Source organism: Herpailurus yagouaroundi, unplaced genomic scaffold (genome assembly GCF_014898765.1).
Source record: "Herpailurus yagouaroundi ecotype Mexico unplaced genomic scaffold, PumYag 141, whole genome shotgun sequence".
In the NCBI taxonomy this organism is placed as follows: domain Eukaryota; kingdom Metazoa; phylum Chordata; class Mammalia; order Carnivora; family Felidae; genus Herpailurus; species Herpailurus yagouaroundi.
Genome location: NW_024412396.1, coordinates 44,560,238 through 44,572,700, shown reverse-complemented (window position 1 = coordinate 44,572,700; position 12,463 = coordinate 44,560,238). Strand labels below are relative to the sequence as shown.

General features: G+C 46.1%; 1 protein-coding gene across 4 annotated transcripts in view; it reads right to left on the bottom strand.

Annotated features, from left to right (window-relative positions):
- Window positions 1-12,463, bottom strand: part of SUSD6 (sushi domain containing 6) — a 97,736-nt gene that overhangs the window by 41,084 nt on the left and 44,189 nt on the right. For 2 of the 4 annotated variants that reach the window (XM_040477529.1, XM_040477530.1), the window contains exon 2: window positions 9,965-10,165. In XM_040477529.1, coding sequence (XP_040333463.1) covers window positions 9,965-10,085 — 121 coding nt within the window. In that variant the 5' untranslated portion in view covers window positions 10,086-10,165. Of the gene's footprint in view, window positions 1-9,964; window positions 10,166-10,266; window positions 10,397-10,430; window positions 10,547-12,463 lie in introns of those variants that run through there. The other 2 variants (XM_040477531.1, XM_040477532.1) reach the window with 2 other exon arrangements.

The following is a 12,463-nucleotide window of genomic DNA, read 5'->3' as shown; positions in this document are numbered from 1 at the left end:
CTTAGGAAAATACCAAAGCCAGCATGTGCCCCGGCAGCCCTGAGTCGGGAGGCCTTGCAGCAAGTCTATAGGGTATGTGCAACATGATCTGCAGAACAAAGGATTTGGGCTTCCCAAAGCTGCAATTCCCAGAAGTCTTAACAAACTGCCCAATTCCTTCAAATCAAAGATAGTCAAGGTTCTAGGAATTGGAATCCTGTCCATCACCAGAAAACCTTTCTGACATCCTCAAGAGAAAGGACTAGGAGTGCCTGCTAGTTCAAGAAACATACACAAAGCCTACTCTCCTTCCCCCAGACCCTATTAACCCTACTGGTAAGGGGATGAGCGGTGTCTCATAGAGGAGATGACTAAATTGGATTATGAAGGATGATGAGAGGTTTGGGAGGGAGGGGAAGAGGCAGGATTCCAGCCACAGGAATGCAGCCACTGGAAGAAGAGGGAGAATAGGCCTGAAGGTGCTATTGTGCAGGTAAAGGGGGAAAAGGAGTCCCCTTAGCCTTGACTTGAGGTACAGAGTAGACGGAGTTATGGGTGGGAAAAGGGAGCCAAACCCATTCAAGCTGTTCCTCCCAGTCCCTCCCCAGTGTCAGGGAATGTTTCAGAGTCAGCACGCATTCCTCCTCCTGACCTTTCCTCCCCAGAAGAGAGCCAACCTTTCCTCCCTCCCATCACCTAAGGGGACCCACACCCACAGTGGGTTCAAAGTTCCTCACCCAAGTTGAAAGTCCACACACTGCAATGAACTCTTCTAGGCAGCCTTCCCAGTCCCACCTTTTCTCCTCAGAAGAGCCTCACCACCTGCATCCCCTAAGGCACAGAGAGGCACTTTCACACCGTTCTTAACTCCCCAGAAAGCTAGGGATGGAATCTTATGGGGAACCATAAATCAGTGCAGAGGCCCACAGGGTACTGCAGCTCACAGGGCTGTGCACTTGGCTGCTTTCTCCTCATGTGCAGGACAAGCCATGATTCTGCACAGCCCTGCTGGGAGGGACCCTCACCCCATAGAGTCCCTTTCCCAGGTTGGGTCCACCTGGGATGATCACTGGCCTGGTTACAGCAAAGAAGCAAATGTATAAAGGACTTTGTCCTTACCTTCAAGGAGCTTATGTGCAAACACTTACATACCAAGATCTGAGTTGGAGAGTCATGATAGGAGAAGACCTCAAAGATCAGAGGCCGAAGGGGTCTACTGTCCAGGAGTCATGAAGCTGAGAGCCACACAGCCTACTGAAGTCACCAGCTAACTTCACAGGCCATTAAGCAGCAATTCTGAGCAGCCACGCATGGTCATCAGGAGGTTTAGTGGGGCTACACCGGCTCTAGACACCACAGGATCCTTTGCAAAGGCCTTCCCAAAGTATTAAGATCAACTGGGAAGCAGAAATAACCAAGGCTTCTCTCCCATCTGCTGCCACACCTCACTGTTCCCTGACCGGTGCTCAGTAAACATTATTGGGCTGCTCCTCAGGCCCACTCATTCCTCATCTGGTGGGTGACAATCCCAACAACATTCTCTTGTACCTCCCACCATTGCCAGAGTCAACAAGGCCCAACTGTCAGAACTCGAGCCAGTGACAACAGACACACAGGTCCTGTCCTCTCCCAAGGAGACATGTGTCTCCTACATGTGAAGAACTGATTGTCAGGCTCTTTCATATTTCATAAAGTGTTGCTTGTTACTCAGAATAACAAAGGCTACAGCACAGTTATTTTATAACCCTGTTTATACTTGGCCATAACTTCCTGAAACACATTTCCCCTCTTGGGTTGAAATGCCTAAAATACTTTTGTGAATTAAAAAAAAAAAAAAAAAAGGCTTTGCAAAGAAGAAATCTCGAAGAGAACCTGTTTATCTGCCCCGCACTACTTCCCAGAATTCTGAACGATTAAACAATTGTACTTTAGGAGACCTGCTACTGGCAGAGTTAACAAGTCAAAGAAGCTAAACATGGGGAAAATCCCCATCTCTGGGGAAGCAAATGAATCTAGGTAGAAAAGGGCTCTTAAAATAGCTAAGAAAAGTAGGAGGGGGCAAAAGGATTACCATATGGGAGAGGAGACAAGAGAGTTCTTACTTAATTCTCATGTTGTATTCTCCCAGATGTGTTTAAGAATCTTTTAAAATACAATCCTCCCATCACATCATGGTGCTGATAAAAGGAAAAATGTCTTTAATTTGCAAAATGACTCCCAAGGTTCCTAACAAACAGCAGCTTTGAGGAACTCTGGCTCTGAAATGCCAACAAGAGACCCTGTCCGAAGCAAATGGCTTACTGTGAGATTACCTAGCTGATCCCCCACCCCTACCCCAGCAACAACATTGCTAAGGGGTACTGCTGCCCTTTTCTCTTTGTCTTCATATGCGAGATGCCAACATGGAAGTATTTGAGAATTACGGACTTATGAATTATGAATAACTCCGGCAGTATGCAGCCAACTCTACTCAGTATGTACTGAATTGAATCAAACAGAATCTAAGACTACAGAAGAAACAAGGCGTACCTTCCAACCTTGAGTCTGTCTAAATTAACTAGCTGTGTGGCAGCAGAAGTGCAGACTGTAGCAACTGCTGCTAGAATCTGATCTTTCAACTTGGAAATTACGTCTTTGTATGCCAGGCCATGTCCTAAGTGCTTTATATATATACATTCTTATTTAATTCTTGCAACAGTCTTATGAAGTAGTCACTATTATCATGCCCATTTTAGGGAAACACTGGCAGCGAGGTCAGAAAAATTATCCAGGGTAACACAGAGAGCTATGAGTAGGGGCCGTATTCAAAATATTCAAACCCAGGCAACTGGACTCCAAGGTCCACGCTTTTGATCAGACTACACTGTCTCTCTAAAAACAAGGAATCAATAAAAAAAGAATGAAATGCTGCCCTCTGCAACAACATGGATGGATCTACAGGATATAATGCTAAGTGAAATAAGTCTTCTGAGAAAGAAATACCATTTCATCTCACTCGTTAAGTGGAATTTAAGAAACAAAACAAGCAAACAAAGAAAAAAAAGAGAACAACAAAACCCCAAAAAACCTCAAAACACAAAAACAAAAACCAGACTCTTAACTACACAGAACAAACATACGGTTAACAGAGGGGAGGCGAGTGGGGGGGACAGATGAAATATGTTGAAAGGGGGGGGCGCCTGGGTGGCTGAGTCCATTAGCTGATCATGACTTCACCTCAGGTCATGATCTTGCAGTTCACAAATTCAAGCCCTGCATCGGGCTCTGTGCTGACAGCTCAGAGCCTGGAGCATGCTTCAGATTCTGTGTCTCCCTCTCTCTCTGCCCCTACCCTGCTCACGCTCTGTCTCTCTCTCTCTCTCAAAAATAAAAACATTTAAAAAAATCAAAAAGAAAGAGGTGAAGGGAATTACAAATGCACTTACTGTGATGATCACAACGAATGTACAGAATTGTCAATCACTGTATTGTACACCTGAAACTAATATAACCCTGCATGTTCATTACACTGGAATTAAAAGCAACAAACAAGCAAGGGGTGGACCTGAAGGATAACAGATAGATGTTACCCTGAGCTGCATTAGTGACCTCAGTGCCACCACGAGAACTGCAGGTGGTATTTACTATTTTAAGGTGTTTATGAGTTGAATCCTATGCCACCTGACAAGAGACAGCTATGTGAACAAATGCTAGGGGACAATCCTTTTTTAATAGTTATAATCTAGGGCTCCTGGTTGGCTCAGTTGGAAGACCATGCATGCGACTCTCAATCTTGGGTTTGTGAGTTTGAGTCCTACATTGGGAGTAGAGATTACTTAAATAAACTTTTTATTTTTTTTTTATTTTTTTTTTCAACATTTATTTATTTTTGGGACAGAGAGAGAGACAGAGCATGAATGGGGGAGGGGCAGAGAGAGAGGGAGACACAGAATCGGAAACAGGCTCCAGGCTCTGAGCCATCAGCCCAGAGCCTGACGCGGGGCTCGAACCCACGGACCGCGAGATCGTGACCTGGCTGAAGTCGGACGCTTAACCGACTGCGCCACCCAGGCGCCCCTTAAATAAACTTTTTAAATAAATAGTTATAATCTCACCCTTATCTTCTGGTACATTCAGATTTCATGCTTTACATTGGCTTCAGGTGAGGGCTAGGAGAGCTAGGGCTAGGAGAGATCAGCAGCCAGCACCCCTCTCTTTCACCCAGCAGCATGAAAGGTTGTCTCTAAATGCTGCTGTCCCTCGGGGCCTCAACACTAAACACAAGGCCTGCCAAGGTCACTCCTGATCTGGCCACACTCCAGGGAACCAGTCATACTAGCACCAGCCACCTGGAATTGGGAGTGAGGGCTGCTCATGCCCTCTGCAGGCTCACACTCCTGAGTGATGCAGAGGAAAGGAATCTCCCAGCGGGTAAGAGGTGATGAAAGGATTCATCTGCAAACCTACTAGAATAATTAAGAACTCTGGAAGCTGACCCTAGGTTGGTGTGTGTGTGTGTGTGTTTTTTTAAGTGCCCTGTGGCCCCTTTTGCAGGAGTTGGGCAGGTAAGGATAAAATCCTAGCTCACAAATTAGGCCAGGGTAGTAGGGCACCTTTGCTTCAAAGGTGGGATCTGTGCTTACTGAGAGCTTTAGCCCGACTTGAGACCCACTTAGGTGTTCAGTTTGGTGGACTCCTGGTTTCTGTTCTTCAAAAGTTAGAGTGCAAAGCTGATACCATGTGTTTGCAATGTTCTAAACATGGCACAACAATTAGCCTGAGGAGGGTAATTTCTCAATGTCTTTTTGAGACGCCAGGGTTCAGCAAGCCCTATAATGACCCATCCAGCCTCCTCCCACAATCCCCAAGTCTTTTTATAGTCACAGGTAATTACACCACGGAGAGATTACATCACTTCGTCAGCAGTGTTTACAACCGACAGGAAGATGCTCTGCGGATGTTTTGGGAACTACATCCTCATTTAGCAAACAATTTGCTGTGGTCCCTATTGTTCCTTTCCAAGAATAGAACCGCCCTGGTAAACCGTGTGCCTAAACTGGGAACCAAACAATCAAGGGTCCCAGTACATGAGAACAGAAACCACCACAGAGGCAAACACAGTAACCCAGAGATGACTCCTGCATCCTTTATCCAGGGGAGGAAACACAGATGGAGTCTGTCTTCCTCTGTCAAAAGAATCATCTGAAGGTTGCCCCGTGCTCCAACAGGGTGACACAAGAAATGGGTCTCAGAGAAGCCTGCTGCCACTCAGCACACGCAGTGTGGTTCTCAGCAGACCACGGGCAGCAAAGTTAGACAGACTTGGCACAAATCCCAGCCAGCTTCCCCACAGACAACTGCCTGTCTCTGAGCAGGTTATGTAACCTCTCTCTGCCTTAGTTTCTCATCTGTAAAATGGTTACATGACCACGCAGCTCACAGGCTTTCCTAAGGGCTTTAAATGGGATGACACACAGAGAGCCTGACACACAAATGATGCTCTGTACATGTCAACTTCCTGCCTATTCTCACCTCTCAGCTCAGTGTACATTATCTCTGACTCCAGGTCCCTTCAGAGATGCAAGATGAGCCAGGGCCACTTGTCAACATCTCTCCAGCAGATCAACATGAAGAGCCAAAGTCGTATCATACCCCTGAGAGCCTTGTTCTCAACGTTTTCCCTCTTCAGTGAACACTAACTGCCATGCTTTCTCACTGCTGCACAGAAATACAGATGAGATTTTAAAATGGCTTTAGGTGCTTGTGTGATGTTTAACATGGCCTAAAGTGTCATGGAAACACTCTTGGGCGGGGGTGGGGGGGTGGGGGGGTAGAAATCAGAAACAAGTAAAATACTGAGTTTTTTCAGCAAATGCTCAGGAAAGGGAGAGAATGAAAATCAAAAGCTTTTTACATGAGTCAGCAAGCCAGCTGGGTTGAGACCATCAGACTATGGAAACATGAGCTTTCTGGAAGGCAAAGGGGTTTCCAGAAGTAACCCAAACTTCCTCAACTGGTCAAGTTTGACACCTCCTCCCAATTCCTTATCCCCAACACAATGACTTTGCATCTTCATTTTTTTTTTTTTTAAAGACAGCAAAGGATGTCATCTGCATAAAGTCTCCTGCCCAGCATGACTCAACAGTGGGTCACATACCAACCCTGTTGTTGTTATTATTTGGGAATTACACCACACATTTTATATGCCAGGTGCCCTCCAATCATTTTTATTAGTCTACACAACACCAACCTAACATCCTTAAGGATTTGATTTCTGTTTTAAAGGAGACACAAAGAGGTCAACTGATTTGCCTAAGGTCCTAAAGCAAGTTTCTTAAGATCCTGGGTAAAGGGAAGGAGTTGTGCGAGATCTGGGAAAGGCTGCTGCACAGCTGAGACCCTGATTCCTCTCTGGTTCAAGAAGAGAGGCAAGCTGTGTACTATGCATATAATTTTATTTTCAATTCTGGTCTCTTGCCTGCATGGTGTGACCACGTGTAAAGAGGTAAGATACTCTTCCTTCTGCTACTCCTCGAAAGGAAACTTCCAATGATTTTCCCCATATCTGCTTAAGGAATGACCAAGGGGGAAGCTGGACCCACTGCCTCCCTAACACCTTCTCCATTATAACTCCAAATCCCAAACTGTAGATAAGAGAAACCAAGATGGAAAACTGAACTTGATCATGGCACAACTCTGCCCCAGAACTCTCAAGTGCCTGTTCCTACATGATTCTTTTCTTCTAGACCTGAGCAATTATGACCAAGACGAAGGGTGACTGTGGAATTTGTAACCAGAGACTCTACAGATGAACTGCCCCCCAGAAGACACCCACTTACGTATGTCCAGTGGGAGTCTCACGAGTGTGTATGTACACACAAAGACTAGAGCTCACTGGGTAACGAAGGCTGTGTATTTTATAAGCACCTCATTTTACAATGCCTCTGGAGTAAGTGTTCAAGTGCAGCCACAGGAGCAGGTAAGGTAGGCACGAAGAGGAAGAGGGGACTTTTTTTGAACTGGCATGCCTTTCCTCAACTTCAGGGTATCTGAGAGTTTTGGTTTCTTGGCAAGCTGCTTATGGCAGGCACAGCCATGCAGGTGTGCTATGGGTTTCAGGCCAAGGAGTGTGTGCCTTCTTCACCGAGAAGCCACTCCAGAGAGGAAAAAAACCAGCAGCAACTTGGTGCACTGGATCTAAGTAATGGTAAAACCCCTTCCACTGCCTGCATTCTGCTCTGTGCCAGTACACGTTTTATGGGAAGGAGAAAAGACTTGGGGGGTTGGGGGTTGCAGGGAAGGGAGGATTCTTTGCAGATGGGGGAGGGGAAAAAAAGCTACAGAGCCAACTTTTCCATCCTGCTCTGAGCCCACACTACAGACATACATTTTTCCACATTGGAGAATAATAATCCCTTTATCCAGCCAGTCTGAAACCATCAGTTCCTGATAATTGAATTCAGACCTTGGGTGGAAAGTTGGTAAGGTGTGGGTAGTTGGAAAATGGGGTGGGAAATGGGAGGAGGCAGGGGTGGAGCCCATAAAAAGGAGGGTGGCAGTAGGCAGAATGGCTTAATGAAGCTAAGGAAGTTAGAGGCCTCAGACACCAAAGGCAGACATTCTGCCCTAAAATTGCCAGGTCACACGACCAGACAGCTCCCCTAGTGGAGCCTTGGAAGAAGGTGGTCTTGGTAGCATACTAGGTACTAGGTCAGGTTCTGGAGCCTGGGCCCTAGGACCTTGGGCAAGTGCATGACCTCTAAAATCCTAGCTCTGACAGTTATTCCATTCATGCACATACTTATTGAGCACTATTTGTTTGCGTCTAGGGGTAGGGTGGCAAATCTCTTCTAGAAAGGGTCCAATATCTTAAAGTCTAGGCTTTGGGGTGAAACAGTCTATGTCACAACCATCCAACACTGCCACTGCAGCACAAACACAGCCATATTTATATTCATAAATATAAAGAATAAACATTGCTATGTTCCAATAAAACTTTATAGGCACTGAAATGTGAGCTCACAATTTTTATGTATCATGAAATATTATTCTTTTGATTTTTTTCCCCAATCATTTAAAAATATAAAAACCATTCTTGGCTCACAGGCCATACAAAAGCAGCAGGAAGGATTCAGTCCATGGACTGTCACTTGCCAACATCTGCTCTGGAGATACAGTGGTGAATAAGGCAGGATCTCTATATTCTATGGCTCTGTGACTACAGCTTCTAGAGGCCTCCTCTGGCTTTGGCTTATATGCCCTGCAAACGTAAGCCCTGCTTCATCTGGTTGCACAACTGGTGTAGTCTGGCCTTCTTTTCCTTTGAAATCTCATATATAGTCATGATGCCTACGTTGTGGGGTCTCAATCATTAGTAGTGGCCTCCTTAGTTGTGCCAGGGGCTCCTCACAGCCAAAGAGGTGTTATGCTTTGTGGGAAAGGTTTAAGTGTCAGAACAGAGTAAAGAAGAGGCAGAAGAGGAAATCTGTACGTGCGTGGTGGAAAAGACTATAATGCAACAACAAATGGGTAACTGTTTTTCTCAACAATTCAGAAAAAAAAGCTTAGATGAGACTGCACTATTACCTTCATGTGTCACGTAAGCGGGTGGCAGGGGTTGATAGAAAAAGAATGAGAGGGGGCGCCTGGGTGGCTCAGTCGATTAAGCACCTGACTCTTGATTTCTGTTCAGGTCATGATCTCATGGCGCATGGGCTCTGCACGGACAGCACAGAACCTGCTTGGGATTCTATCTGCCCCTGCCCTGCTCACGTTCTCTCTTTCAAAATAAATAAATAAACTTAGAAAAAATAATCAAGTGTTCAAAAGAAAGAATGAGAAAGAGCACTGTATGGGGACTCTATGTGCCACACTATACCACACTGCTCTCATCCTTCAAGTCCCCTTCCAGAATCTACCTGAGATCCCTCTCCAGGGAATGCTGTCCAAAGAAAACTGCCGTATTAATGTATCTAATGAAGACTGGTAGGGGCCCCACTACTGTTGAGTTCATTCATAATTAGTTGAGACCCCTACTGGTACTTGCAGATACAGAGGCAGGTTCTCTAGCGTCACCCAGAGGCCTATGGTACACATCAAAATATGTGCTTTCTAAAAAGGACGCCAGGTCGAGAGGACCACATGAAGAGAACCTAAGAAGGGTCTTCAGAGCACAGCAGAAGCCAACAAGGATCAAGCTCATGGCTACATTTCTAGCCACTGCTACAGCTCTTGCAGCCCATCAGCTTCAACCAGAAAAGTCCATAGAATTATGAAAGTATAAACTGAGAGAAGTGGATAGGACCTTAAAGGTATCCGGGTCAACCCCCCTCATTTGATAAATGGAGAAACTAAGCCACAGATGCCTAAGTGGCTTGTCCAGGATCACGAGGTTTATAGTGTCAGTGACCAGGTCCTGCTTTCATTAAGTTACAACACCTCAACTTTGTACTTATTCTGAGAAAAAAACATAAAAAGACAAGAAACACACAATAAGCTAACAATCATTAAGTGCTTGCTGTGTTATCTCAGACAATCTTCACCCCCCTCCCCCCCCCCACCCCAGGGTAGGTACTACTTTTATCCGATTCTGTAGCTGAGAGGTAAGGAGATCTGCTCAGGTCGCAGAGCCAGCAATGGGACTGGACTCAGAACACAGGCAGTCTGATTCCAAAACCTGCACCCTGCTGAATATCGTGTTCTGAATCCCTCCATTCTGCCTGGTGACTCCAGCTGCGGGGGGGGGGGGGGGGGTGTAGGGGAGACAATGTCAGCCCAGCAGTTTCCTACACACCCATCTCCCAGGTGACTCCAGAGGCCCCTTAATGCCACACCCCCAGGCCTGCTCCCCGCCCGGCCCCCAGCTATACCACGGCACAAAAGCCCACCTCCACCCTCTTCTCTCCCTGCAACTTCCCGCTAGATGGACAGTGCCCTATCCCAGCCTTTGGGAGAAACAATGGTACTGAGTCTTTTCCCTCCCACACAGAGGCAGTCGGGGACCCACCTGAGGCAAGTCCGTCTCCAAGGAGGGTGCTAAGGATCACCAGTGGAAGGAACACTCCATGTCCCGCGGAGGCCACGGCCAACGCTGAGGTGCTCTTTGGTGTTATCCTGCCATGGCACATCTTTTATCCGTCCAAGTTATTTTAAAAAGAAAAAATTTAAAAGCCAGAAGAATTCTAAAGTCAGCCACGGGTAGATTTACCTATAAAAAAAAAACAAACAGAAAACAAGGACATAAGTGAAAACTTTGGCCCTAAGTTAGCTGCAAATAGGCACTGGAGCAAGGAAGCCATAATCACATACAAAATGCTAGTAACTGAATTCCTGCTACCAGAAGGGACAGGCACATAAGTGGCTTTTCAACTCCTATGTGGGGAAATGCCGAGGCCTGCAGCAAGCTGCCATCAGTGTCAGCATCTAGGAGCCAGATCCTCGCTCTTAGGACGAGGAGACCAACACAAGCTCACCTGGAAATGTGTCAGGCATGGCAGAACTTTCAGCAACTGCCCAGGCTCTGCCCCCACTGCCTCCAACAGAGAAGAGGAGAGAGAGGCAGCTGTTGACACAGATGCTACACCCCTGAGTCAGGCTTTGCCTTTGCCATTTGGACTCAGAGCGAGTTCAACCGACCGAAAGGAAAAAAAAAAAATAGAGAACACGTGTCTTAAAGGGAGAAATACACCGCCTAGAGAAGGAATGCAGCTGCAGGAGCCAAGGGCCCACGGCTAGGCTTGCTCAGCTGCCAGAGGCCGGATGAGCCCCTGAGGATCTGACGCTGACTCCACAGCCATGAATCTCAAAAATGGACCAATTACTCCAGGCTCACCTGACACACCTGTGACCCCAAGAGGCCACACTTGCTGGGTGTCCCTGACAAGGACTGGGAGAGGATGGGCTGTGACTGTTAATTAGCACCCCCACCCACTCTAGTTCAGACGATGACTTCAGAAGAGTAGGAACCAGCGTCTTTAAAAAATATATGTATCAGGGGTTAAGACTTTAAGGGATTACTTTCTACAAGCCTTCAGAGAAGCAGCTGAGTTGATGATGATACATTATGATATGGGCCCTATTACATTTTAGTTCAGTCATTTGATTTTATTTACCCTAGTTTATAACAAGTATTCCAAATAATAAGATTATACTCCCTTTTTAAATTCCATACACACCTCCTTCTCCATTAATAAGGCTTTATGTAAATAGAGAAGGGAGCCTGCCATCTACAACCCTAATAAAGGATGCCTCTGAGACTCTGCCAGGGATATTAAACAGACCTGCCTTTAATCCATGTCTGAAGCCTTGACTCAGGCCTACATCCCCTTCTAAAGAGAGTTACTGCAAACAGCAACAGGAGCTACCTCAGCATGAAGGAAAAGCAGCTAGCAGGGCCTTCAATGAGCATGAGCTAGCCGCTGGGTCCTTACTCACTACCCCTAAATAGCTGTGACTATAGCAGTCTTCTGTCCACAGCTTTTACCCAGACTCCAACTTGAGCCTTTAAAGCTGTAGAAAAGGGATGGTTCTTGAAGAGGTCTAGGGGTGGAGTCTGTAAGTGACCCAAAATAGTACACAAAACCGTGTGTGTGTAAATGTGTGGAATGTGTATATATTTATGTGGCTAAGGACAGCAGACTTAGAATGCCAGAATTCCGATCTGTGTCCTCTATTATGACCATGTGGCCAAATCACTCTCTTAGCCTCAGTTTCCTCATCTGTAAAATGGGAGCAGTAACCATACGTCTTCATTGGTTTGATGTAAGGATTAGGATCAGACAAAGCACTTGGCAGTTCCTGGCACTTTGCCAGTACTCAGTAAATACTGCCTGCTGTTGCTGTTGTAATTAGTAATAAGGCTGAGCTGCAGAGACCTTAGAGGTCATCAGGCTTTACCTCCTCATTCAGCAGATGCCAAAACCCAAGGTCAGAAGAGGTTCAACAATATGTCCAGTTAGCAATGGGTGCTGTCATTTTTGATTCATCCACAGCAGGTATTTGTACCAGGCAGTCATCACCCCCTGAAGGCAACATTGAGAATAACACCTGGTTGGGCCACATTACAGCACGTGCACAACAAATATTTCTATAGTGAATGGATGGGGCTGGATCAGAGTGGTGCTTAGGTGTTCTGTGCACAAGTGAAGATAACCAAGAGAGACTCCCCAGAGGAGGTGATGCTGACTGCTAGTGCATATGTTTAGTGAAAAAGAAGGTACCAAATACAAGTGAACAGAACAATGGGAGCACGGCACGCTTGGCAGAGGCTAGAGTTAAGGGCTAGGCCAAGGAGGTTAAACTTTACCCTGAAAACCACGTACAGCTTAGAGGATCATAAACAGAGGAGTTATAAGACCAAATTCATTTAGGACGAGCACTGTGGCAAGGATTTTAGAGGAGGGGAAGTGGGGGGCATCAAGTGGTAAAGGATCTTGAATTTAGCATCATTAATGTGGAGCTCTTTCGAGGGCAATTTGACAATATCTGTCACATATTCTCTAACCTA